Here is a 25,338-nt window from a genome sequence, read left to right as displayed (position 1 = left end):
CAGTCTTGTGTACCTCCGAGTTGCGGATGCTGAAGAACTAGAGGTAACCACTGCAGAGATATATGGCAAGAGGAGGGCATTTCAGTTTCAGTTTTGGAGATGGTGATAAACGAGAAAATAAGAATGTGCATCTTAAGACGTCTTGTGGATCGGAGCAGCTTCAACACATCTCACACATAAAGAATGCATGAAAGAGGGAATCTGTATTATAATTTCTCCTCTCACTGGCCAGGCTTTGTGCAACACCAAATTACAGCCCCCAGAATCTCTTTCAGACTTCTGCCTCATCACCCTGATATTCCCTCAGGGAAATTAGGGATTAACTCAGCCTTTCAAAGAAGAATTCCTAAATCAGTTCCCATGAACGTGCCCCACTCTGCTTCCCAATCCAAATCAGCTTCTTTTTGCCCACCGCCTCATCTAAGCTCTGTCCCTCTGTTTGGCCAGTTGGGAGGCACAGTAAGAGGATAAAGTGGATTGTGGAGTGCCACTCTGACTCATGCCCTTGAGGTCCTCACCGCTACGATGCCTTGGGGACGATAAACTTAGTCCTGGCACCAGAAGATTCTACTGCAGAGGCCTCTGGTCGTCACACTTTATAATTTCCATCCATATCCTTCCTCGACATTGTCAGTGTGTTACAGAATCATTTTAGCAGACCTGCTCTGTGCAGATATTGTAGCTAATTAAAGTAGAGTTAATTATTGAGCAAAGAATGCTGCTAGGAAGAGTGAGTTTGTGATTCTGTTACGGCTCAAGCTATTTGTAACACATGACAGAATTACTTCTGTCACACAGCATCCGGAACAGAAACTAGGAGGACGTTTGACTCAGTTTTAGACTGATGCTATCACTGAGCATGAAAGTAGAAATCCCTAAATAAGAATCCTGTGCTCCTCCTTAGAGCTTAGCCGATGTGCTTATGGAACGCTGTTGTAGACTGAATAGTCTGGTTGGATGTGGATCTTCCTCTATCAGACCACCCTCTACTCCACATCCTCACTGCTCCACCCAGTTTGGCTGGTACTGTGGATAGAGGACCTTGCCATCCCAGTATGAGTTGCCAAATGGGTCTATAGTCGCCTGGCATCAAGGCCTCTGTGTATGCTGGGTGATGATCTATCGCTCTACAGGCTTGAGAACAGAGACATTTAGGGTATTCAGTACAACGGCTCAGATGTGAAGGGAGCATCCTGTCTGTCCAGGCCTTCATACTGCACTCTGCTCCTCCTCTCTCAGGGTTAAATACACGCATGTATGACGTGGATTAACTGATGACATGAGGCATGGCAACATGTCAACTTGTGTCGACCTTTTAATCTGCTTCCATTCTCTGTCTGTAGAGATGGATTTAGTGGTAAAAGAGTGCAGTGTCCTCCTCCTCTGTCCAGGTGAAATCCCTCTCTCTCACTCCCTTTCTCTCACAGACCTTTTTTTCAGGCACTGGAATCTTTTGGGCCATGATTTATTTAGGATGAGTTTAGTTAAGTTTGCATATCCTGGAGTTGGCGCGCTACCATACACTAGACAGGCTTCCTGTGGACTGTTTAATTACTCTCTATTTCTCTCTCTCTCTGTCTCTCTCTGCCACTCTATCTACCCCCCCCCCCCACCACCACCACCACCCCCTGGCTGCCGCTTTCTGCAGATTAAAAGAAACAAACAATCTCAGCTGACAGCTGATTTAGCTGAAGTGAATGTAGACTGGGAAGCTCCAGAGCTAGCTGGCCAACAGTTGTATATCCTCCTCTACCTTCTACACTTCCCAGCACCATATCTAGACTTACTTAAGGAAGGTTTATGACCTTGTAGATTAAATGTCTGGTTTATGACATCAGCACAATTTATCACATACACAAAATTATATTTTGAGAAGAATGTTAAGCCTCATAACATGGCCTAATCTAAGCATGTTAGAATCAGCCAGCTGTGTATTAGGTTAACCAGCCTTCTGGCCTCATGATGATCAAACTGTGTTAATGACTGACTCGGGTTGATGTGTGGCTGTGTGTGACTCAGCAGGTACTGCTTTCTTGATGGTTTGAGAAGATTGTGGGTTGTTGTGAGCTCTGGGCTCTCTCTCTCTCTCTCTCTCTCTCTCTCTCTCTCTCTCTCTCTCTCTCTCTCTCTCTCTCTCTCTCTCTCTTTCTCTCTCTCTCTCTGTATGTGCAGTGGCACCATTCCCTCCCTCGTGCACTCCCTCCCTGCTTGCTGTTCACCCAGGTTTCCTCATTCCTCTCCTCTCACTCAGCCCTCCTCAGAAATGGCTCCCAGGGGTGCGCCCCCACCTGTTTGTGTGTGTACGTGTGTTTGTGAGCTGGGCTGGGAGGTGAACCATAGTACTGCACCCTATAGCAGGCTCACAGCCAACCCCTCTGAGTGGCTTGAATGTTATCAGTTTAGCGACCTCATACACCCTGTGGACAGGGCTCCCAACTCACTTTTTTCCTCACTATCCCAGTGCCGTCCAGAAGTGCAAAATGAACCGTCCCAAACTGAACTTGAGCTGTCCCAAAATGTTAATTCTTGTGTTATTGCATTTTGACATTCTGACATGGGTCTAGGTTATTTGCAACACTATTAAAGTAATCCATACAGTCGTGGGGGTCAAATCAATGTCTGAATTTCAATGTGAATACATACACAATGATATTTATCAATATGTTCTGGAGCACCTTTATGTATGTGTTTGTGTGTACCTGGGTCTAATATTTCTCTGGCTCTACAGCATCTGGAGGGGTCCCAATGTGAATTGTGTGGACAGCACAGGATACACTCCTCTCCACCATGCAGCCCTGAACGGTCACAGGTAGGTCTGACCTATACAGTATCTAGCCACTTTGTGTTACTGGGGGGATGTGGTAACTATCTGATAGGCAGAGTTTTGCATGTGAGAATTGTCCCTTGCTGTGGTCAAGAGGTCGCTCAGTGGGCCTCTGACAATACGCATATAGATATGGGAATGTGCTCTGTTCAACCTCTGGAAAGAGCAAGATGCAGAGAATAGTACAAACAATGAGTTACCAAGCTATCACCTGCTTGCCATTTCCAATGGGCATCATTAGTGAAGTTTATGCTGTTTAAGGACATGTTTTGTGGTGACTATATTTGTACTGTCCAGCCATACTGTATATAAAGGACATCTGTGAGACATTTTCCTCACTCATGTTGACCACTCTGTCGTGGGGAAGTCACATGAGCTCGGGCCTCCGGCCTGCCTTCTGACAGAAAGATTTATCCTATCACTCGAAATGATAAACTGTTATTTCTGGGCAATACATACGTATAGGAATATTACAATAATTATTTAGGTGACTTTTTGGTTTTGGTTGAGTTCCTGAACTAGTTTGTGCCCCTGTGCTTCCTTCCCGTCTGCAGTGAAGTGGTAGAGGTGCTGCTACGTAACGAGGCCTTGACCAACATCGCTGACAACAAGGGCTGCTATCCCCTCCACCTGGCTGCCTGGAAGGGAGACCAGCGTATCGTCAGGCTCCTCGTTCACCAAGGACCCTCACACCCCAAACTCAACGAACAGGTCTGACAACCCCTGTTATGGCAATGGGTATCTCTCTTGCTCTCTCTTTCTCTTGCTCTCTCTCTCTCTCTTATTTCCCTTAAAACACTGTTCATCACACCATTTTAGCAGATGTTGAGAAAAAAAGTGTTGCACAATTTATCCTTGTATTGCAGTAGTCACTATGTGAGCCAGAAGATCCTTGGACATGAAGCCTTAGGTTCTTTTGACATTTTTATAGGAGGACACTTGTGTAGTGACACACACATCTGCATTCTTCATTTTCCTTGAATGGTCTGACGAACCCTAGAGCCCAGCAGTCAGCCATGCGTTCTTTTCTCAGACTGCATTAACCCACTGCATCCTGGTCCTGACTTGACTAATCTGTCTTTGAGTGACTTGTGGATGTGAGCAGAGTTCGTCTCTGTGTAATGGATGATGTGTTTGCTCTGCCCCGTCAGCCACTGCCAGCATCCTCAGACTCATCCTCAGTCTCATGTTCAGAATCTTTACCTCAGACAGCAGGAATGACCCAGAATGAGGCCCTAGAACTAGATCAATCACAGCTTCAAGCAACAGACCCAATGTCTCCCTGATAAACTAGTCCAACAGTATGACTGATTAGTCGAACTCCAGAAGTCGCATATTTAGAGTGTATTATCAGACACAGACGGGCCTGGGTCTGCCATTCTGGGTTATTCCTCCTGGATGTTCCAATGCCTGTCCATGACATTTGTTTGTTCATTAACTCTTTTATTTTTGTTCTGCCAATGTAGTTTTACTCACTGTCATCCATTTCCTATGTATGTGTGAGAAACCATTGCCTCATCTTCTCTTCCTCCCTCCTAGAGCTCTGTAGACCACAGAGAGTTCAAACGCTGTGGCCCCTTTGATCCATATATTAACGCCAAGGTGTGTACACAGTGCTGCTGAGATCCATTCCTTATGTCCTTCTCTGCTTTCCTGCTGCTGGCCCAGTCATCTCCAGCCTGCCTCGGGCTCTCTCTGCTTGGGGCTACTGCTGCCTGCACTGCTGCTCTGCTAAACGAAATTCATTTGATCCTGTGCTTTCTCTGTACAAACAGTAGACTTTCAGTTCTGGACTCGTTGATCGGAGGTTGGGTTTGCTACGGTGCTGCGGTGGGTTGTCTCTGTACACGCACTCTTTCACTTCAATCTAGAGCGATGACAACTGGTTTGGGGATGTTAGTGCTGTCTGTTGTCTCGCCTCTCCCGGAGGTCAGTGTTCCTGTTGTTCCAGCCAGGCTCATGTTGGACTGTGTAGCACACTTCCAGCCCTGCCTACACGCCAGCCTGACGGTCTCTGGAGGACCCCACCGCCCCTCATTAGCCAGCTCACCTATAGGGGAACTGGGAGGCAGGCACCTGGGGACTGCATCACAACACAACCCCCGGACTACCTGTTTATGGACACATCTCTAGTCCACACTATTAGCACCACTAGTATGGCTGTTGGGTTGTGTCTACTCTAACTCATAAAAGCAATTGTAATGTATTTATTGAGCAGGCACTTTTATCCAAAGCTATGTACAGTCCAGGGGGGATTTGAACTTGCAATCTTTTGATTAAGGTTTAAATCCCAATCAGTCAAATGCTCTAACCACAGAGCTATACCTACCCAAAATCTGTTACTATTCTAATTCGACATACAAGTGTTGTTGTAAGCATGCTTTCACACGTTTGTTAATGCAGAGTACATAGTCGTAAGGGCCAGCATCATTAACGCCTACCTAACCAGAGCAGCTTCGAGGAAAGCCTCCTGTTCCCAGGAGCTGCTGAGCTTCTCAACCTAACTATTATCACCTCAGCTCCAGCTCTGACATACTGCAGTCACCACCTCCCTCACAACACCATCACTAGGGAGGGAATAGTTCAACAATTGTATATGAAGACAGGCTATATTTTGAATGGTGTCAAATTTCCTGTATGCTCGAGTAAGCCTCTTAGCTTTAGATGGAGAGGCTTTTTTTAAAGGGCTATGCAACGTTATTTGACCAGACAAACAGTACTTCACACTGGATAGTCTTTCTACATTCTCAGTATTTTTTGGCAGTGACCGAAGCTCTGTGTCAGTGTACAGCTGATGGGACAGTGGCGGGTCCACTACCTGGTCGCGGAGCTGAATAATTGATGTTATGTGATGAATTAATCAGAGACATGAATGCAGTCTGGATGTTGTGGCACCGGTCATGCTGCTGGCATCATGTGACCACGGGGCTCTGGGCTCCACCCCACCCTGCCTCTTATACCCTCTCTGTTTAGAATTAGAGAACGACACTCGAGGAGGGAGGATACGAGAGAGGGAGGGAGGGAGCTTTCCCCTGTACCAGTCTCTCTGCATCAGCATCAGGGAGAGCATGCCAGCCTCTTTCATGTGTGTGTGTGTGCGCGCCTCACTCTCTCTGTTTGTGCTCGTGAGCCTTCACCATGGAAGAGAGGGAGAGGTGGGATGTTGTCATAGTAACCGTGTCATGGCTGATTGCTCGTGCAGCGGTGGTGAGTGACCCACTGGAGCGAGGGTAGACAGAGGGAGGAAGAGACAGACAGAGGGAGAGACAGAGAGAGGGAGAGACAGAGAGAGGGGAGTGCCAGGAAAGGTGGGTGTGGAGTTGGGAGAGAACAAGGGTGGCTGGAGGAGGGGGCTGTCAGTACACCTTGTACCCCACAGAGGAGCTCTGCAGCCCAGCCTTGAGTGGCTCTACATGCATGCCCCTCTCAACCCCCCCTAGGCCCTAGTGTGACAATACTCCTCTCCTGCTGCTCCTCCCTGTGGGACTGTCTCCACTGCCTGACACTTTGATGCCATTCCAATAGCTGCACCATGAGTGAGGCAGCTCAGTCAGGCTGCCTGGTTCCCTGAGGTAACTCATCTCACCAACTCACCATGACCCAGTTAGGTTTGTTTGAAAATATGCACAACAACACTGACTCATCCTTTTACAGTTTTATTGTCCTCCCTGACTAGGAAAACAGGTTTTCGTCAGTTTTATGATACAGGTGCTATGATATGGGTGAATGCTGCTTGGAAATCTTTGCCAATCCTTGTATCAACATATGGGTTACCTGTCCAGTCCTCCAGACCAGGCCATCTAGCTGAGCAGCACATATGGACACACACACAAACAGACTCAAAGCACACACACACACAGTCAGTCACAAGCTCATATTCATCACTATAAACTATTTCCAGATGGCTTTCTGATGTACAGAGTACGCTAGGTAACTTATCGACCTGGCACTTGACTTTTGATGATCTGATACCAGAGGACATAGCTAAAACCATACCTAATCACAGTGGAATGTGAACTTGTTCAGTCAGGCATGTTTTAGCTCCAGACTGATGTAAACACCTGATATTAAATGGAACGGAGTGAGAAAACATTCAAAATACAATATTCCTTGTAACTATGCCATCCCATAATGTCAGGAAGAGGCTAATCCAACAGCCCGGTTTGGTAGTAGTCTCACTGGCTCTCTCCCAGCCCCCTGGAGTCCATCTTTTAAACATTACCACCCAACATGTCAGCCTTCCTCCACCATCCCTCATCCCTCCATCCCCTTCCTGTCATGCAGAGATGTGCGAGTGTCACACAATGAGTGAATGGGCCTCATCTATTTTTCTGCATATTCCTAGACACGTGTGTAGCTGCCTTGTTAGATCACGTTGCAGGCCAGTGAGGCGAGAGAGAGAGAGAGAGAGAGAGAGAGAGAGAGAGAGAGACAGAGAGAGAGAGAGACAGAGAGAGAGAGAGACAGAGAGAGAGAGACAGACAGAGAGAGAGAGAGGGAGAGGGGGGGGTGGATGGATAGATGGATGGATGGGAGAGGCCAGAGATGGTATCTCCAGTCTCCAGGCTGTCTCCAGACGAGCATGTTTCATGTGTTTGATTCAATCACATACGACTGGTGAAGTATATAATTCTGTGCAGTATTATTGCCCTATAGAATACATAGGCTACAGCCCTTCTATAATATCCTGGGCTCGGCCTATCCTGCTACTGAGTCAGAATACAGGATTTGGAGTGTGCATACAACGTCAAGCCTGCATGGTATAGACTGTGTGTGTGTGAGAGTGAGAGAGAGAAAGAGAGTGTGAGAGAGAGAGAGAGAGGGGGGGGGGGGGGGGGACTTGTGGCCACTTGCATGCAGTGGTGTAGGCAGCCCTCTGGCACACAGGCTACAACAGCTGGTCAGCCCCGCTCCCTACTACCACTGCCAGCCCCATGGGCCAGAGCGTGATGTAACCGCCTCCCTCGCTCCACCAGCGAGCTCATCACGTGACAGAGGTCACTATTCACAGTACGTTAGCGTCTCAGCCATAGAAGAAGCTGCATGTTCAATCTCTCTCGTTTTCCCTCCTTCTCTCCATCTATCCCTCCCTCTTCAGGAACATTCTAGAGTAGCATCCCAACAGTTCAGAGTGCAGTGTAATCTCCAGATGTTCATGATTAGTGTTCACTTTACTAGATCCGTGTGTCTGACATGCATCAGCAACTCTGGATCGGGAGAAAAGACCCAGTTCAATGGTTTGTAGGAAGGTTAGATCAGGACTTTCTCAGTGTAAACATGATGATGGTGCTGTTCAGGAAACACAGCCAGGACGTTGATCCAGCTAAACTCAGCTCTGTGGATAACGATCAGATGGTCAATCTTGGGTTGTGTGTGTGAGAGGGGACCACAACCATCTTTTTCAATCCTTGTGTGTGTGTGTATCCTGTCTCACGTGGTACCTAGTGCCGGAGTGTGCCGTAGTGTGGTGGGGTGGAGCGGAGCTGGAGGCTGCAGCGCAGGTCTGAGTCATGCTGCTTCTCCACCGTGGTCCAGAGAGGCCACCCATGGCTAATACAATCACACACGAACACACACACAGGCATACTCGGACTGGCCACAGCAGGAGATGAGGAGGGAGGGTTCTCAGCCATGTCAGCCCAGAGGAGGGAGGTGGGTCATGTAAGGATACACACTGACCTGGTCCAGGTTTGAAGACCAACATCACTCAGTCCTGCACAGTCACTAGGCTGGGTGTTAGAGGCCTGTGTTCATACGGATGTTAGGAGAGATTTATCCCGGCTGTGCCAGGCTCATGGACACTGGGCTGTGAATCATGTTACTGTGAAGTTGATGTAATCAGAGCAGCACGTGTGTGGATCTGCTGGCTGCAGTCATCTAATAGCGCAGAGTAAATCTCTTTAAAAAGCTGCCGGGGATGATGATGACAAAATGCTTGATGGTGCGTCACAGATGTGAGGCGGCATGCTGCATTGTGTGTGGCTCGGCCATTCTCCTGCAGGAGAGAGAGAGAAGCAGCAAGGAACAAGAGATGCATGAGAGAGAGAAGGACAGAGAGAGATTCCGTTTTTTCGTTGCAAGGTTTAGCAGGAGTGTTTGAAAGAAACGGTTTGTTATATTGGCACGTACAACATGCATGCATGAAAGAAGAGAGGAAATAAAGGTTCCAGTCACAAATAAAGGGTTTTGTTATGGTGTTTTTCCTTCCTGGCCTTCCTTCCTCTTATGATGTTTGTTTTGTACAGTTCACCCTAGGCAAGTGCCACTCTCTTAGCCTGCCTCTCTCCTTTTTTCTCTCTCTCTTTCTCATTCTCTCGCTTCATTTCGCTCTCTCTTTATCTATCTTATTTTTCCTTTCATTTCTTTCTCCTTATTGTTTTGTTACTTTTCTGGCACAGGGGCACCTCCTTTTTCTCTTGACTCAAGCTGGGACCTGCTCTGATTGTCTCTCCCCCCACGCTCTGTCTCCACCGTTAACAATGGGGCTGGGTTACCTGCTGATCCCATCTGGCGTCAGATTGGCCCAGTTGAAAGGGGAGGGGCCAACACCTGTCTGGGGCTGCCCTAAAAAAAAAATCGCCCACCCTCCTCTGACCCGTCTTTTAACTGGCAGCACAGAGCCACAGCTGACATCTCCCTCAGGGAGGCTCCCAACATGGCACACCATCCGTACAGGCGGGTTTTCTCCGGCCTGCTGTCAGCAGCCCCTAGGTGGTTGAGGCGTTGGTGGTATGACTGACATTGGGCCTGGCCTCCCCACAGAGGCTGGCACTGCCACGCCCGAACACACAGTGTTGACTGGCACAAAGGAGCTAGCGTGCTCAGAAGTGGGTTAGTTCAGTAGTGTGAATTCCATAGAGCATTCTGTAGTGCATCTCATTTTACCGTAACAGGGCAAATACCTTCCTTCACCTGTTATTGAGTATATGCTGCCTGCCATGTCAGCCACTGAAGACGTTCCTCAGACAACACATTCCTGTGGTGACGTGGAAGGCATGTTATTGACAGGGGCTTTGGCCTGACCATGTTTTAGCCATGTGCGCAGTTGTTCAGCTTAACAGTTGAGCTCATGAACTGTAGTGTATGCCTCCTGCTGGCCACTGGTGGTAGAGTAATAATAAAAATAGCATTCCACTTTGAAGGGGGCTTAACTGTTGACAGAATCTTCACTTTACGGGATCCAGTGTACCTAATTGCTGTGCAATACTTGGCCTGTCAAAATGTCTCCCGTTTCACTAGCCAGGCCTCTTTCTAACCCTATCCCAGTCCTCCATCTCCTCTGTAGCACACCCCGGCCCTGCTGACACACTGAGCCTGGGTCCTCCAGCACTGTAGCTCACTGGGTCACCCTGAGAGCATCTGCTCGCTGTCGCCACACGTCCAAACGCATGTCTCCCTCTGTCCCACACTCAGCCTGCTCTAAATGTTACTACAGCACTCACCTCCGCCAACACTACCCTGTCTGTCACTGCATGAACCACTCCCCACTCCGGGAAACACCCTCTCCTCACTAAATAATGTGTCTTGTTAGGTGACCTTTCACTAAATGTTTCTGTCTAGTCATGGTGGTGAAGCCCTTGCTGTTGTCAGGAGCAGGTGTTGGGTCTGCAGGGGAGGAGGCGGGGGTAGCTGGCAGCCCCACCTGAGGTGTGAATGACAACACATCTGAGGTGATAAGTAGTCTAGTTCTCTCCACATGCCCTTCCCCTTACCATGTAGCCTAGTAGCTGCCCACCTCACCATCCCGCAAGCCCCATGCTGAGCTAGCCTGTTTAGCCACCCAGCCAGCCACCCAGCCAGTCACCCAGCCAGCCAGTCACCCAGCCAGCCAGTCACCCAGCCAGCCAGTCACCCAGCCAGCCAGTCACCCAGCCAGCCAGTCACCCAGCCAGCCAGTCACCCAGCCAGCCAGTCACCCAGCCAGCCAGTCACCCAGCCAGCCAGTCACCCAGCCAGCCAGTCACCCAGCCAGCCAGTCACCCAGCCAGCGAAGCCCCCCCCCCCCCTCCTCCTGGGTTTCATGCTCTTCTGTGACTGCCGATATTGTCTGGGGGTCCCATCTATCAACCCCTGCCTAACCCTTCTGAAGACACCCTCTAGTCTGTTGTTCCACCCTACCACCCTCCCTGTTGACTCACCGTGTTCTAATGTCCCCGACCCCCCCCCCCCCCCCCACCACCACCAGAACAATGACAACGAGACACCGCTCCACTGTGCCGCCCAGTACGGCCACACCCAGGTGGTGTGCCTGCTGCTGGAGGAGCTGACGGACCCCACCATGCGCAACAACAAGTTTGAGACGCCCCTGGACCTGGCCGCCCTGTACGGCCGGCTGGAGGTGGTCAAGCTGCTGCTCAGCGCCCACCCCAACCTGCTGAGCTGCAACACCAAGAAGCACACACCTCTGCACCTGGCCTCGCGCAACGGGCACCTGGCCGTGGTGGAGGTGCTGCTGGACGCCGGCATGGACATCAACTACGAGGTGTGTGTGTGTGTGTGTCTACGCCCCTGTGTTTCGTCATGGGTCTGCATTGGTGGCTGTGCTTGTGTGTGTATTTGTGTGTCAAAATATACCCCTAATGTAATTTTCGATTGAACAACATGCTGTTATGGCCTAAATCTTGTAGCACACCCTAATCTGCCCAGTAGTTTTGCTGCAGTATGGGCTTACATTTACTGACTAGGCTTAAGGGAAATGTGTTTTTTTGATGATTGCAGATGATGTTTTTGCTCCCCCTGGTGGAGCCTGTGATCCCCTTCTTCCCACCGCTCTGTGCCCTCTATCTGGCCGCTTCTCCAACTCTCCTTCTCCTCTTCTCTCTGTAGTGCAGCTAGGGGGTCTGATATGAGGCCCTCAGGCCTTGCGTCCTACAGCTTTTAATTAGCATGCTCCTCTGAGCTGGAAAATGATCTTCTTTGATTTCTCAACCAAGATTATTGTCCATAGTGAAGGGCACCGGTGTGGTCGGGTATAAATAGCCATCCAAGCTTCTGCTTCCAGGTTAGAGTGGCGTGTTCCTGCAGAGCTAGCAGGCCAGGGCCAGGGGATGTTCAGCAGGGCAGCGTGGAGCTCTTAACCTGCCTCTGATCTCTGTTGGGTTGTGGCAGGCTAGCACGGCTCCTACTGATCTCATTTTTAATGGTGGTTGTCTGTGTGTGTGTGTGTGTGTGTGTGTGTGTGTGTGTGTGTGTGTGTGTGTGTGTGTGTGTGTGTGTGTGTGTGTGTGTGTGCGCGCAGACGGAGAAGGGCAGTGCCCTTCATGAAGCAGCTCTCTATGGGAAGACAGACGTTGTCCAGAAACTCCTGAGGGCAGGTCAGACCCAGACACCACCATACACCTCCACTCATTACAAACCTCACACTGGAGAACCTCTGGAGGACAAACGCATGCTGAATGCAATGTACTGGCTGAAGACATATCATATACTCTTGTCCTAACCGTATACTCTGCATACTCATCTCCCCACTGTGCTGTCTAGGTATTAATGTGAACGTGGTGGACTATAAGGGCCTCACAGCGCTGGACACTGTCAGAGAGATGCCCTCTCAGAACAGCCGACAGATAGCTGCCCTCATCCAAGGTAGAGAGAGAACTTCCCCTGTGCTCTGCAGAGGTCACTCTCATGGTTTCCCTCCCACCGGTGTGACTTTGATTTCTTTTTTTGTAGGTCACATGAGCGGAAATCCTCCAGATTTAGCCCTCCCTCCTCCTCCAGTCCCCCCACCTCAGGAGAGCCCCAGTCCCAGGAAAAAAGGTGCACTGTAGACCCCTGAACACATGTAGACCTCTGCTGTCTATACACGTCTTTGTATAGACAGTGTCTATACAAAGATCCCTATGCTCTCCAGTGTCTTAATGAAAACCTCAATGACCCCTGTGTGTGTGTGTGTGTTTTGCAGGTGAGATGGAGCAGGTGAGTGAGCTGATCTCAGGGCTGGCCCTGAGGCCGGAGGAGGAGAGCCCGTATGAGGCCCTGTTTGAAGCCACGTCCTGCCACTCCCTGGACAGCCTAGCCAGTGGCAAGTCCTCCGACAGAGACTCTGGACGGCCAGACAGTGACGCTGGCAAGGTTAGCACATTGTACACACATATACATTAGACAATACTAGAGATATATTTCCCTTGTTTTGGTGTATTTGTCTGTCTGGATGTAAAGTCCTGATTCTCCACTAGAGGGTGACGATTACCCACACATGACTGGCTGGGAGTGGACTTGAGCTCGTTTGTCCTTTATGCTTCAGTTGTGCATGTTTGAGCTTCTATTATTGTGTCTCGTTTACAGAAAGAGCGTCTGGGCCACCCTACCCACCCTGCCCCAGGCCATGAGGACGAGGTGAGCTTCTGATTCTGATTCTGAGCTCAGAGGTGAGGAGGAGAAGTAGGAGGACCTCCCCACTCCTTACACTTCCTCCAAGATGTATGCAGTGGTCAGATAGGGCTTGAAGAAGTATCTTCAGGCTGTGGTTGCATAAAGATCCAAATTCAAATAAAACAATTCCAAAAATCCCCAAATCAATTGCTCTCTGGCAGAATTCGGTCACTATTACCTTGTGTCTGTCATGGTGGACATGGGGGCGGAGTTAAACGTACCGGCGCCCCCTGTGATTCTCTCCACGTCTGTTCAAATCAAACAACTCCCTCATAAGTATTCATCTGAGTGCGGCATGGGGAAAGAGAAGGAGTGATGTGGGAGATGAAGTGAAGCGGAAAGGAGCCGCTCTGGTAATGGGGTAGAGTGATGGAACCAATCCTGGAACAGAGTTTGTGTGGCAATATCCTGGCTGTGACAGACAAGGCTAGAGACACTATAAAGAAAGAACTGTGGTTATGGAAAGTAATTGCCAGTGCCAGGACTCTTACATGACTGTGTTATTTATTAAATCCACTGTTGCTTAAATGATGTGGTCGCTCTCAGGCCTGGCCCTGTATGGGCTGTGTCACATCTGAGAGTCAGGGCAGGGCTGATGTGTGAACAAATGTCAAATTCTGAGTTTGACTGAGATATTCTTTGCAAGGGGCTCAGATTTAAGATTGACACCCAGTTCAAACATCATGTAATAAGACTTGTTTCATCGCCTGTCCCCCCCCACCCCCCCCAGGCCCTGCACATTAACAGCTGTAGTGATGAGAGGCGGGGCCCGGAGGAGGATCACACCTACGAGCTGCTGCTGTCTGCCCAGACCAAAGGACCCCCGCCCTCCCAGGACCCCCCAGCCCAGAAAGGTACAAGGACAGGACACAGTGAGAGAGGAGAGGATGAACATCCTCCTCTCTCACACACACACACACACACACACACACAAATTAGACAGCCCTGCACAGTACAGGGTGGCCAGAGGGAGGTCATGATGGATGGGGGCAGTATTGTAGTGTTGTTCCACACACTGTAAATACCTCACAGGAGTGTGTTGCCTTACTCTTGACTCTTGGGGGAGTCTGCTCTTGTTCGGTTCTATTGTTGTAGGACACGAGCGCACACACACACACAAGCTACCTCCTGCTCAGATGCAACCTCCTGCTCAGCTCTCCATGACCCCTCATTCCTAGCAGGATTACAGAGCGGTTTTGGGACTTGGAAGGGCGGGGAGGAGGGGGATGAGGGGGGGATGCCTCAAGGGTTATTTCCCCCACTGCTCCTTAAATGCTGCCCCATTTGAACTGGCCTCCTGTAACCCTGAGCCTCTGGCTGCTAACCTTGACACGTGCACACCGGGGGAGATCCCACAGCTCCCCAGGCTGATCAGTAGGAGAGGCTGCTGGATTCCTGGCTCAGACCAGCCAACTGGTCCGTACCGAGACCCACACTGCAGCTGCTCTCCCCTCCTCTCACCAGGGTGCGGGCTTGATGCTGAATGGCAAGCAGTATAATTGGATTAAGAGGGATTTCATTAGCAGGCTGTTGTGATCCATAGCTGTTGATTTGGGTTTTAAACACACCCCTCTGGGCATCCAGATCTGTCTGAATCACTAGGATGCTAACGTCACGGACACATAGTCACTGGTCTGGAGTCTGAGGGCGGAGGAATCTTTTCCCTTTGTTCAGAAGTTATTTTTAAGTTTCATGGTGAAATGTGTTTATCTTTGTCCCCTAATCAACATAAATTACATATTTATCTTTGAGTTTCTATAAAGGGAGGCCACTGTGTATTCATGTAATGTCATTATAACTCCTTCAACCCTTGCAATTTTAACCAGGACAAACTCTGCCATGTGCCTAATCATTTTCATATTTTGTTATATGTAGACTCACGCTAATCACGTTGCATAATGTCACCACTGGCTAGTGAGACCATAACTGCATCCCTCTCTGACTCTCTCTCTCTTTCTCTTTTCTAGATAAAAAGGATAAAAAGATCATGTCTTCCAACAGCCTCCTACCTCAGGTATGTCTTTCTCCTCACTCCTCCAGTGCTGTGTTCCCTATTATTCTACCCATATGCACATACTGGGGGAGGGTTTGATAGATATAAGTCATGGTAGTATCTCACCCCTGTCCTCTGAAAGACATCATGTGAGTAGAAGTCCTGCACTAGGTAGTCAGGGTGTTGAACTGATCTCTCCTCCTGCCTCATGCAGGGATAGATTAAGTACATTGACAAATGGGAAAAGAGATTCTCAGGGATCCTGCTTGGATTCGGGTGTAAAATCAAATCTTGCCAGTTAGCCTGTGTGTCTAACATGTATTCTCCACATGGAGTGTAAATCTCCCTCCCAGCTTGCCCCCTTAACAGGCCATATGGCTGTGTGACCCGCCTCTACTGTCAATCTACTGGGTCTATATTTAGTGGCTAACCGGTCAAACCACACCTCGGGGACATTACAAGATTTACTGTCCTCTCCTCTATCCTGTCCTCTCTCCTGCACTCTTCATCTCCTCTAATTCCCTCCCTCCTGGCCTCGTCTCTTCAGATGCAACTGGAGGTCCCTGTAAAGCTGTCCCGGCTATTTATTATCCTATCATATCTATTTATATTGCCTCCTCAATTTTATGATCCAGTTAGGTGAGGGTTTATTAGGGCTGCCTTCCACATGCTAACATCACATCCACCCTGGTCTGTTTCGCTCGGTCTGCGTCTCCTAACGAGTAGCGACCAGCTTCTTGGCATTCTCTGAGCTCTAATCAGCGGCCGTCTGAGCCAATCCATATTGGAGATGATGCTGCCTCAAGCTGTCCTCTGGCAGCACTAATGGAGGCTCTGCTTCTTAATATACAGACTGACTGCCTAATTCAAACCTGGCAATCATTAGATTACATTTTTTACCGCCTGCTCTTATGGGATTGGCTGGCTGACACGGGGACGGGCGGTCCCATTGTTGTGAGTGACAGCTCACCCCTGCTCTCTGTCCCCTAGCCACGGAAGCCCACCGCCCCCATTGAGCTGCGTCCCCCAGGCCAGATGGGAGATACCCTGCACCCCCCCGGACCTGCACCTCTGGGGCCTGGGAGGACAGGCCAGAGAGCCCCTGGAGGTAAGTTCCACCTCAGATCTCCTTCTGCTGTAAAACAAACCCACGCAGGCAGCTTGGAAACCAGGTATCGCTAACATGACTAACTCTATAGCCTTCATCAGTCCTAGTACCAAGCTGTGAGCCTGGAGAGAAGAAACAGAGTTAGTGTGGGGAGCGGAGGGACATGCCTAGCTAGCAGAATCCCAGCCCAAGCATGTCCGGGTAATGTGAGAGATCCATATTTGCAGAGTGAGATTGGCTGGGCTGGATTAGCGCTGGAAGGGAGGCATGATTGACATTCCTGAGAAGCAGATCGGATTAGGTTTGTTTAGAACAGGCTGATTGACATTCTTTGGCAAGTAAACTGGAGAAACTCATTTACTTGGCAATATGGAACATAACTTCGATCAGATTGTAGTATGGCTCTATCCAAGAACCTAATTTCTGCCTCAAACGGGCAGTGCAGTACAGGCTAGCATTAGGACTGAGGCAGTCTACTGTAACCATGGTTCTCCTGCTCTCTGTGTCTGTTTCACTTTATCATAAGTTATTCATTTCTTTATCTCATATAAACCTCTGCACACTCACATTTCCATATCCCTTCCCCTCTACGCACACACACATTCACAGACCTGTGTAGAGACGAGCAGGATATACTGATACAGAATGACACACTGACACAACCACACGTGCACATGCACGTACACACGCACACACACACACACACTGTGGCTGATAAAGATGTGGCCTCTAATAGGAACAGAAGTTGAGCCTGTTCCTCTTCATTTCCATGTGAAAGCAGCTGCCTCCCGGAACATGGATTAAAGCCCTGCTCACGCCTGCTCCCAACGCAGCTCAGAGCTGCGCCTCAGAGCTGCGCCTCAGAGCTGCGCCTCAGAGCTGCGCCTCAGAGCTGCGCCTCAGAGCTGCGCCTCAGAGCTGCGCCTCAGAGCTGCTCCTCAGAGCTGCGCCTCAGAGCTGCTCCTCAGAGCTGCGCCTCAGAGCTGCTCCTCAGAGCTGCGCCTCAGAGCTGCTCCTCAGAGCTGCGCCTCAGAGCTGCTCCTCAGAGCTGCGCCTCAGAGCTGCTCCTCAGAGCTGCGCCTCAGAGCTGCTCCTCAGAGCTGCTCCTCAGAGCTGCTCCTCAGAGCTGCTCCTCAGAGATTCACCCCCCTGTCGCCACCCACCTCCCACCTCACCCCCACCTCATCCCTGCTTCACCCCCACCTCATCCCTGCCTCACCCCCACCTCATCCCTGCCTCACCCCCACCTCATCCCTGCCTCATCCCCACCTTATTCCAAACCTCAGGATAGTGTTAATGGCAGGTTTGCGTAGGACCCCGGCCCTTGTGGTGTGGAGCGTTAGACTGCATGCTTTGTCAGCAACAACACAGAGCAGGTCACCTGTCACATACACACTCACACATGTTGCTGTCGTCAGCAGGAATCACAAGGGATGTCCCGCAGAGTACATATACTAGTCAAGCTTTACCACACAGAGCTTTCACGACTAGAGGTCAGTGTACTGAACTGTATCAAAACAATCAAATATGTCCTACCGGTTCCAACACTGTTGCCATGTAGCCAAGACAAAACAATCTACTCCAACCAGCAGGTTATTTGGCCTTGGGCATATGTGAGAGGAAAGCACCAGCAGATAGAGGAACTCCTGGAATCCTGCATCAGTATATTAGTTTGACTGTCGTGCTGAAGGATGTCTCTGCTGTGAAGGATGTGTCTAGAACACACTGCCCAGCCTGGCCTTGGCTAACTGGAGGGCCCAGGTGTGGTAAATACCCCAGCACACAGCAACACAATGCCCTGACTCTACTTCTCTCAGACAGGTTCTCACTCTTTATCTAAAAAAAAAAAAACAGGAACAACAGTTTAGATTCAGGTTTTATATGAAGAAGTTTGTCAGTAGTTTTAGATGTGAGACTTAGTAAGAAGCAGGTTAGAAATGTTCTCCAGTCTACATATGCAGAGATAACGTCCCCTTAAAGACGAAGAGTTAGATTGACTTTGGAACATGGTCTGTATGACATCAAATATTCGTGCTGCAGCCTCAACATGACATTGCTAGTAAAACTTGCAGCTCAGAAGGCCAAATAAAATACAGCCGCCCTCTCAGTATTGACCTCACCCCTGTATAAAAGCTGTATAAACACCAGTATGCCTTTCATTCTAGTTACTGTCTGTAAGTGTTTCCAGACGCAGCAGTGTCAGGGGATGGGGCAGGAAGGGTTAACTCGGTGGGTTAACAGTGTTAGCTTGTTGGAAGCGTAGCAATTCGCTCATTGGGCGTTCACGTTCTCTAGTTGCCAAGAGTGGGTGTTTGGCCACAGACCATTCTGTATGTTTGTACACACACACAAACACACACACACACACACACACACACACACACACACAGAGCATTCCCAAACGAGTGTTCAGCAGCTGGTCCTGGTGGACAGTGGGCACAGGCCAGGGCGTTGGTTGGTACTCTGCCTCATTGCAAATGGCCGGTAAACAGTCAGGGCACAGAGGGCGAGCCAGCCAGTCAACCCTGCTGTGGCTCTGCTTGAGCTGCACAGATCAGACAGAAGGCTGGGTGGAGGAACCATGCTCCCCATGCAGATTTGAATCTTTCACACTGCCCTCTTTAATATTTCCCTTTGAGAGCTCTCGGAATCACTAACTATGGCATGCTGAGAACTGCAGTTCCCTTGAAGACGGCTTGGTGTGACTGTTGTCTTTGTGTATCTGTCCTCTGAAGGACAAACTAAAACGGCCTTGCTATGTCACTGGCCTGCTGTGATGTCAATGTCCCAGATTCCCCGTCACCAAACACCCTGACCCTATCACCCTGGCCGCCAAAGAGTACACACCCACACGCACACATAGAGATAACAACGTAGCCTTCCTCCCTTGCTCCAACATACACAGCCAAACACACACGCATCCGCCATGTGTCAGAAATCTAATTATCAGGACTGGGGCTGTGAGTCAGAGTGCTGAGTGGAGCTGGACCCCCTCACACCCCCTCACAGCCACCCAGCCTCTGTCCCAGAGCTGCTGTCTGTGGCTGCAGGCAGACGACAGACAGGCGGATGGGCTTAGCGACAGACTCGCTCTGGCTTTTAGAGAAGGAACAGAGAGGGAGGAACAGAGAGGAGGGTTGTCAAGGTTTTTCTAGCCAGAGGGAGAAAGAGAGCAGAGGCACCGCCTGGCACTACTCTCAGTCGGTGGCGGACTAGCTGGTGGAAGCGAGGCTTGGGTGTCTGGCTCCTTAGAGGAGGGACCAGCGAGAGATACGGTCTGTGGTGACCACAATTCCGGGGGTCGCACTCAACGGCAGCGGCTCGACCCGACTCGGCAAGCAGCAACAGTTGTTTTCACAGCTCAGGAGGAGGATTGAGGAAGTAAGTTTGGTTTGAATGTTCATTATTTGACAGGGCGGGTAAGGGTGGCTCAACCTCTGGTGTGTGTGTGTGTGTGTGTGTGTGTGCGCGTGCGTGCGTGCGTGCGTGCGTGCGTGCGTGCGTGCGTGTGTGTGTGTGTGTGTGTGTGTGTGTGTGTGGGAGTCTGCCTGACCGGGCTTTGCTTGGCCCCTGCTCATATCCTGTTTCATGGTCTCCATGTGTTCCTGTGGGGGAGCCTGAGTGCTGTGTCATTCCCTGGAACCTGGTCTCTGTCTGGGCCCTGTAGCCCCCCTACATGACAAGAGGGCTGACAGGAAGTGAGGTGGTGGTGGTGAACGAGATGGGTCACACTACAGACACGCAGCTACATATTTGTCAGATGAATGCAAGCTGGCTTTGGAATTCTGTTACAGTCCAGTTCTTTAGAATGCCAAGGTCCACCTCTCTATTTCTCCCACTCCCTCTTAGTCCCTCCCCTCCTCTCTTTCTCTGTTTCTCTCTCTCTCCCCCCTTCTCTCTCTTTCTCCCCCTCTCTATATTGCCCATACCTCATAGAAAACAATCACAGTTCTGTTTCAGGGGTAGTGTGGGCGGTTTCTTTTCAGCCCTGCTTGCTAGATATTCCGCCTCAGTCTCAGTCCAGCTTCCAGTCCTGACAGCCCTGACTCTCCTTCTCTCCCTCGTCTTCCCTCTCCAGACAACGCGCTGCTGGGCCAGGACTTAGGTGGAGGCGTTCCGGAGCAGTTCACCGGGCTGCTGCACGGGTCATCACCTGTCTTCGACAGCCGGGAAGAGCCCTTCAGACTGCCAGGTGCACAAGCCCCGCCCAGTCAAGGCCCAGAGCCAGCCGGACCAGCCAAAGCTTCTACCCCCGCTCCTGCCCCTGCCCCTGTCCCTGTCCCGATCCCCACCCCTCTCCCGCCCCCCGCTCCATCCCCAGCACGGGCTCCTCCACCCCCTAGGCCCAACATGGCCGCCATCCTGACAGACTGTGACCCCCAAGCCATCTATGCCACTGTGAACAAGGAGCCCAGGGAGCCGCCTGCCGCCCTGCCCGCTGGCAGGATGCGCCCGCCTGGGGACCTGAAGCTGGCCCGCAGCCTCTCCAAGTCTGACTCTGACCTGCTGGTGTCGCCCCCTAGCGAGGAGGAGGGCGGGCTGGGCAGCCGCAGCGAGTCAGTGTCTAACTGCAGCATGGGCAAGAAGAGGCTGGAGAAGTCCCCTTCCTTCACCTCAGAATGGGACGAGGTAAGATTACAGTCAGGAGCTGTAGACATAAGGTCCAGAACGGACATTTCATATACATCCCTCAGCCAAGTGTTTAGGGTAGTATTGCAGGGCCAGACTGTTTTGAAAGTTCAGTGCAGTGTAATCCTGTGTTGTAATGTGAGCCTAGTGTCACGTTGTGGTATTTCAAGCACTCTTTATCCACCTCAGTGTGCTGTCAGTTTGTGTTCTTGCATTGAGGATATTCTTGACTTAATTCACATCTAACCATTAAGCACAGTAATGCTCCGTCTGGATAGAAGATAAAAAGAGGGACAGGAATGGAGGAAAGGACGCGGAGGGGGAGAGGGAGAGGTGACAGAGCGGGCAAAATCGAAAGATTAGAGGAGACATGAGGATAGGAATAATAAGGATAGAAAGAGTACCGAGAGAGACGGAGGGTTGGAAAGTGAGCGGAGGACAGAGAGACCTAGCTGCATCACTATCCTCCCTCCAGGACCTCTCCTCGGGCTGTCACGCCGGAAGATGAACCTGAGCCACCCTGGAGATGCACACACACATGCTTGTACACCATATGTACACACACACACACACTCCCTGTCTTTCTCTCTTCCACACACTGTCACATTTGACCCCGCTGTTGGTCCTCTGATGCCAAACATAGAACTGTTTGGAATGAATTTCTTCTCCAGGCAATTATCAACGGAGTGTCAACTGCACAACTGTAGCTTTTAAAGATGACAGCCTGTTAACTGTTAAAAGTTATTTCCACTGGCCTGTTGTCTCTGCTGTGTATACCCGTGCTTGGCAGCCATGCCACGTATGTGTGATGCCAGGTCAGCCAGCCCCAGCGAGGAGCTCAAGTAACTGTCTCTCCACAGTAGAGAGATCACGTTGCTGCTCGCTGTCTGTGACCCTGTCTAAACAGGCAGCTTCAATAGCAGCGTTCGGGTCGATATCTGGGCTGGGTGGTGTGGTTGGTATGCAGGTGGCCAAAGCTTTTTGGCCCGACCTTCCATGTCCTTTCCAGACCAGAACTCTGGGCTCACCACCCAGCTACATGAAGGGTCAGATCAGGACAGAGTTGGAGTGTTGGTTCCGTCAGATAAAATATTCAAATACTTGGCAAGGTGACCCCATTTAAGTTGCTTGTTTCTCTCAGGCGTAAAGAAGAGTAGGGTGATCAGTGTTAGAGTACCACCAAGTGGTAGACCACTGTGACTGAAGTTGAGAAAGTTCCATGCACCGTTGTTGGTGACTCGTCACCTAAACATTTGATTTGAATCTGAGTCCCCGTTACCGTAAGGTGCTGAGTCACCCCAGCCACCCGAGGCAATGTTCTGAGCACCATGCCCCTGTCCATCCCTGCTGTCTGGTCCATGTGGGTAATGGGGTCAGTAGAGCGGAACAGCTTGTGTGCCTCCATCTTTTATTCCCCTCGGAAACTTCCAGCACTAAACGACTTAATGGTCTCCTTGTAGTCGGAAGTGTAGGGCCTAATTATAGTGTTTGATAAACGCCTCGCCTTATATAATGCAGGAACAAACCGAGGAAGTCTCTGGATGTGATTTTGACGAGTATGCCTGGTGAACACAGCCTCCAGATCTCCTCTACTGTGAGCTGGAAGCCCTGGGAGATAGCTGCTTGATCACTACGGATGCTTCACTGTCTGCTCCCCTTGGCTACCATGCAGAGAGCTAAAGCTGACCTTAATAATTGATCATAATTGAGTTTAATAATTGATCTGGTTGCATAATGTAAGACTAAACTTCAGATTATGGAAGGGTAGCAGAAGGTTTTCTTTACCCTGGGAATGGTCCTCACTAGCTTGCGGAACAGGAAGGGGAGCTAGACACAGAACAGGTGGCATGGTGTGGCTCTAAGACAAGATCTGAGCAGGATGGGGATGTTCTCAAGGTGCTGGCTTGATTAGCATCCCCTGGGGCACTGTGCCTCTGAGCACTGAGCATCACATTCATCATCTACCTGTTTGGAGGTCTGTGATTTTCAGTTTAGGTGCAACATCCTCGCTTGTTTCAAATCAGTTTCTTTGGCTATTTCATCTGCAATTTAGCAGTGAAACCCGAGGTCTTTGTTGTCACAGGTATGGTGTGTGTGCGTGTGCGTGTTTGTCTGTGTAGCAGCCTGTGAAGCCGAGCAGTTCACATGTTGACAGTTAGCTCAACGAGGCCTTGGAGAAGCATGCTAATGCAGTAACCCAGAGCCCAGTGGAAGATAACAGAAGAGAACTGCTGCCTCTCCAGTCATGGCACAGATTAGCAGAATGCACATCCATGAAGGGTGTGTGGGAGAGGGCGAGAGTGTGTGTGTGTAAGTGGAACCCCAGTATGTATTAATAGACAGTTAAGTTTCTGCATATTTGATGTTGGAGTGTGACATGCCTTTTCAGTGTATTTAATAGTTCATTAGGTTTGCCTGCATGATGAGCAGAGTGACTTCAAAGTCCCATTCTTCATTAATGCTTGTCCTGGTATAAACCACACACCACCACCAATGGAGGAGTTATCTGCAGCCAGAGACTTGTTTTACTTCTTTGCCAAGTCTATTGTTATCCTCTGAAAATAGCTCTTCAAGCGTGGACATTTTATTTGATGCTCTCTCTCCTCATTTCCCTCCCTTGCTACTGTTGCTGTGAGTCGGCCATCTTGCTGGTCACGGCTGGCTACTCTGGAACACTACTGAGCTGTGTGACAGCGTGCGGGCAAGGGGGCCCAGGACACTCCCAAAACTCATTGTGTCTGGGGCTGCTTACTCTTCCTTTCCTCACATCTCTCTTTCCCCCTCTCTCTCACTCTTTCACCTCTCTCTCAATCTTTCCCCCTCTCTCTCAATCTTTCCCCCTCTCTCTCAATCTTTCTCTCTCTTTCTCAATCTTTCTCTCTCTTTCTCTATCTCTCTAACACACACAAGTGCACATAAATTCACATTTGATTAGTTGAAACAAAAACATATGACTTGCATGAGGTCTTGACACATGCAGCTGCATTTAAGTGCGTGTGTGTGTGTGTGTGTGTGAGAGAGAGAGAGAGAGAGAGAGAGAGAGAGAGAGAGAGAGAGAGAGAGAGAGAAGAGAGAGAGAGAGAGAGCGGTGTGTGAGAGTGTTTAAAGTGCATGCTAATGCGGGTTCGTCTCGGTCCTGGGATCAGACTGAACATGACAATCGAGGGGGCACATTGTGTGGGCCAGTGAATGCAGATCCCCAGATGGGAGGAGAGAGAGGGGGAGAGAGACGTATAGACAGGCAGAGGCTCAGAAGGAGACGCAAGGGTGGTCATCTCCAGCCCTCTCCATTTCTGCCTCAGTTTCGATCCCGCGCCCCACGGATCCAATGGCCACTATGAAGCCAGCCTTTGTGAGTATTGATTCTCATACACTCCTCAGCTCAACTGGAGTCTTTTCCACCATGTCCACCTGCAACGAATGGGGACGAAACACTGATGCCGCGCAGATCGCTGTTGTTTAAAGGGCCGTGTGTTGTTTCTGAAGGAGTGTGTAGGCTAGAGAAAAGCCAGAGGATCTTCTGTCATCTCACCGCCTCATTGTGTTAGTCTGTCAATGGTTAATCCTCTGAGGCATTTCAACAGGCAGTGAAGCCCTTCTCGGTTCCTCCTGATATTTCTGCTCATCTGTTAGCATGTTTCTCAGCTCCTCAGGGAAAGGTTAAACAGACTTCTTTAGGTGAGTTGGAAGAGAAAGTAAGCCTGTATTTTGCTTGAAATGGACCAACTGAGATCCCAGTGCCATGTGTCAATGTGTCAGGGCCTGAGGTGACCAGCAGGAGGCTCTGTCCTCGGACCCATAGAGAACACAGAGGGGCGCTTGGGACTGAGAGTCCTCGCAGCTTCTAGAAAGCTTGTGTCCGGATGACTGATGACCTTCACTCTCCTTATCTGTACACACCGTGTTTGTTTGTTTCTTGATCTAAATGGACACATTGCATTCTTTTGTGGCCACGACAAGCATCCGCGGATCACAGAGCTGGTGAGACACGGTGGCGTTCTGAAAGGTCCGCCTGGTCTCTGTGGGCATTCAGTGTCTAGCGCTGATAGCGCTGTGTGTGTGTCTTTGTCAGACTGGCAGGGTATATTCTTGGCTCCTGCTTAGAGGATGCTGGGGTTTTTGTTCTACATCCAACCCCCCCCCCCCCCCCTTGTCCTCCATCCCCCGTCTCCCAGTACTATCCTCATTTGGAGCCAGCTTGCCAGTGGAAGACTGGTTGCTGGGCACGCTCTCTCTGCGGCAGCCCTTTATTTCACCCTGAACACACCCTGCCAGCTGTTCACTGGCACCTCATGGCCAACTGCTCTCCTATTGCTCTCTTTCTTGATCCTGTCTCTCTCTCTCTCTCTCTCCCTCTCTCCCTCTCTCCCTCTGTCTCCCTCTGACCCCCCTGCCCCCCTGTCTGCCTGCCTG

The 25,338-nt window shown here is 50.2% G+C and overlaps 1 protein-coding gene across 5 annotated transcripts in view; it reads left to right on the top strand.

The window, feature by feature from the left end:
* LOC136945626 (ankyrin repeat and SAM domain-containing protein 1A-like) overlaps positions 1-25,338 on the top strand; it is a 56,989-nt gene that overhangs the window by 8,237 nt on the left and 23,414 nt on the right. For 4 of the 5 annotated variants that reach the window (XM_067239566.1, XM_067239567.1, XM_067239565.1 and 1 more), the window contains exons 2-14: positions 2,729-2,809; positions 3,379-3,535; positions 4,364-4,426; positions 11,010-11,306; positions 12,063-12,138; positions 12,305-12,406; positions 12,494-12,580; positions 12,726-12,895; positions 13,109-13,159; positions 13,926-14,049; positions 15,163-15,209; positions 16,179-16,296; positions 20,375-20,925. In XM_067239566.1, the coding sequence (XP_067095667.1) occupies positions 2,729-2,809; positions 3,379-3,535; positions 4,364-4,426; positions 11,010-11,306; positions 12,063-12,138; positions 12,305-12,406; positions 12,494-12,580; positions 12,726-12,895; positions 13,109-13,159; positions 13,926-14,049; positions 15,163-15,209; positions 16,179-16,296; positions 20,375-20,925 (1,924 nt within the window). The remainder of the gene's footprint in view (positions 1-2,728; positions 2,810-3,378; positions 3,536-4,363; positions 4,427-11,009; positions 11,307-12,062; positions 12,139-12,304; positions 12,407-12,493; positions 12,581-12,725; positions 12,896-13,108; positions 13,160-13,925; positions 14,050-15,162; positions 15,210-16,178; positions 16,297-20,374; positions 20,926-25,338) is intronic. The other variant, XM_067239568.1, reaches the window with a different exon arrangement.

The sequence above is a fragment of the Osmerus mordax genome, chromosome 7 (genome assembly GCF_038355195.1).
Source record: "Osmerus mordax isolate fOsmMor3 chromosome 7, fOsmMor3.pri, whole genome shotgun sequence".
NCBI lineage: Eukaryota > Metazoa > Chordata > Actinopteri > Osmeriformes > Osmeridae > Osmerus > Osmerus mordax.
Note: the sequence above shows the minus strand (reverse complement) of the source record. Positions and strands in the feature narration are given on the sequence as shown.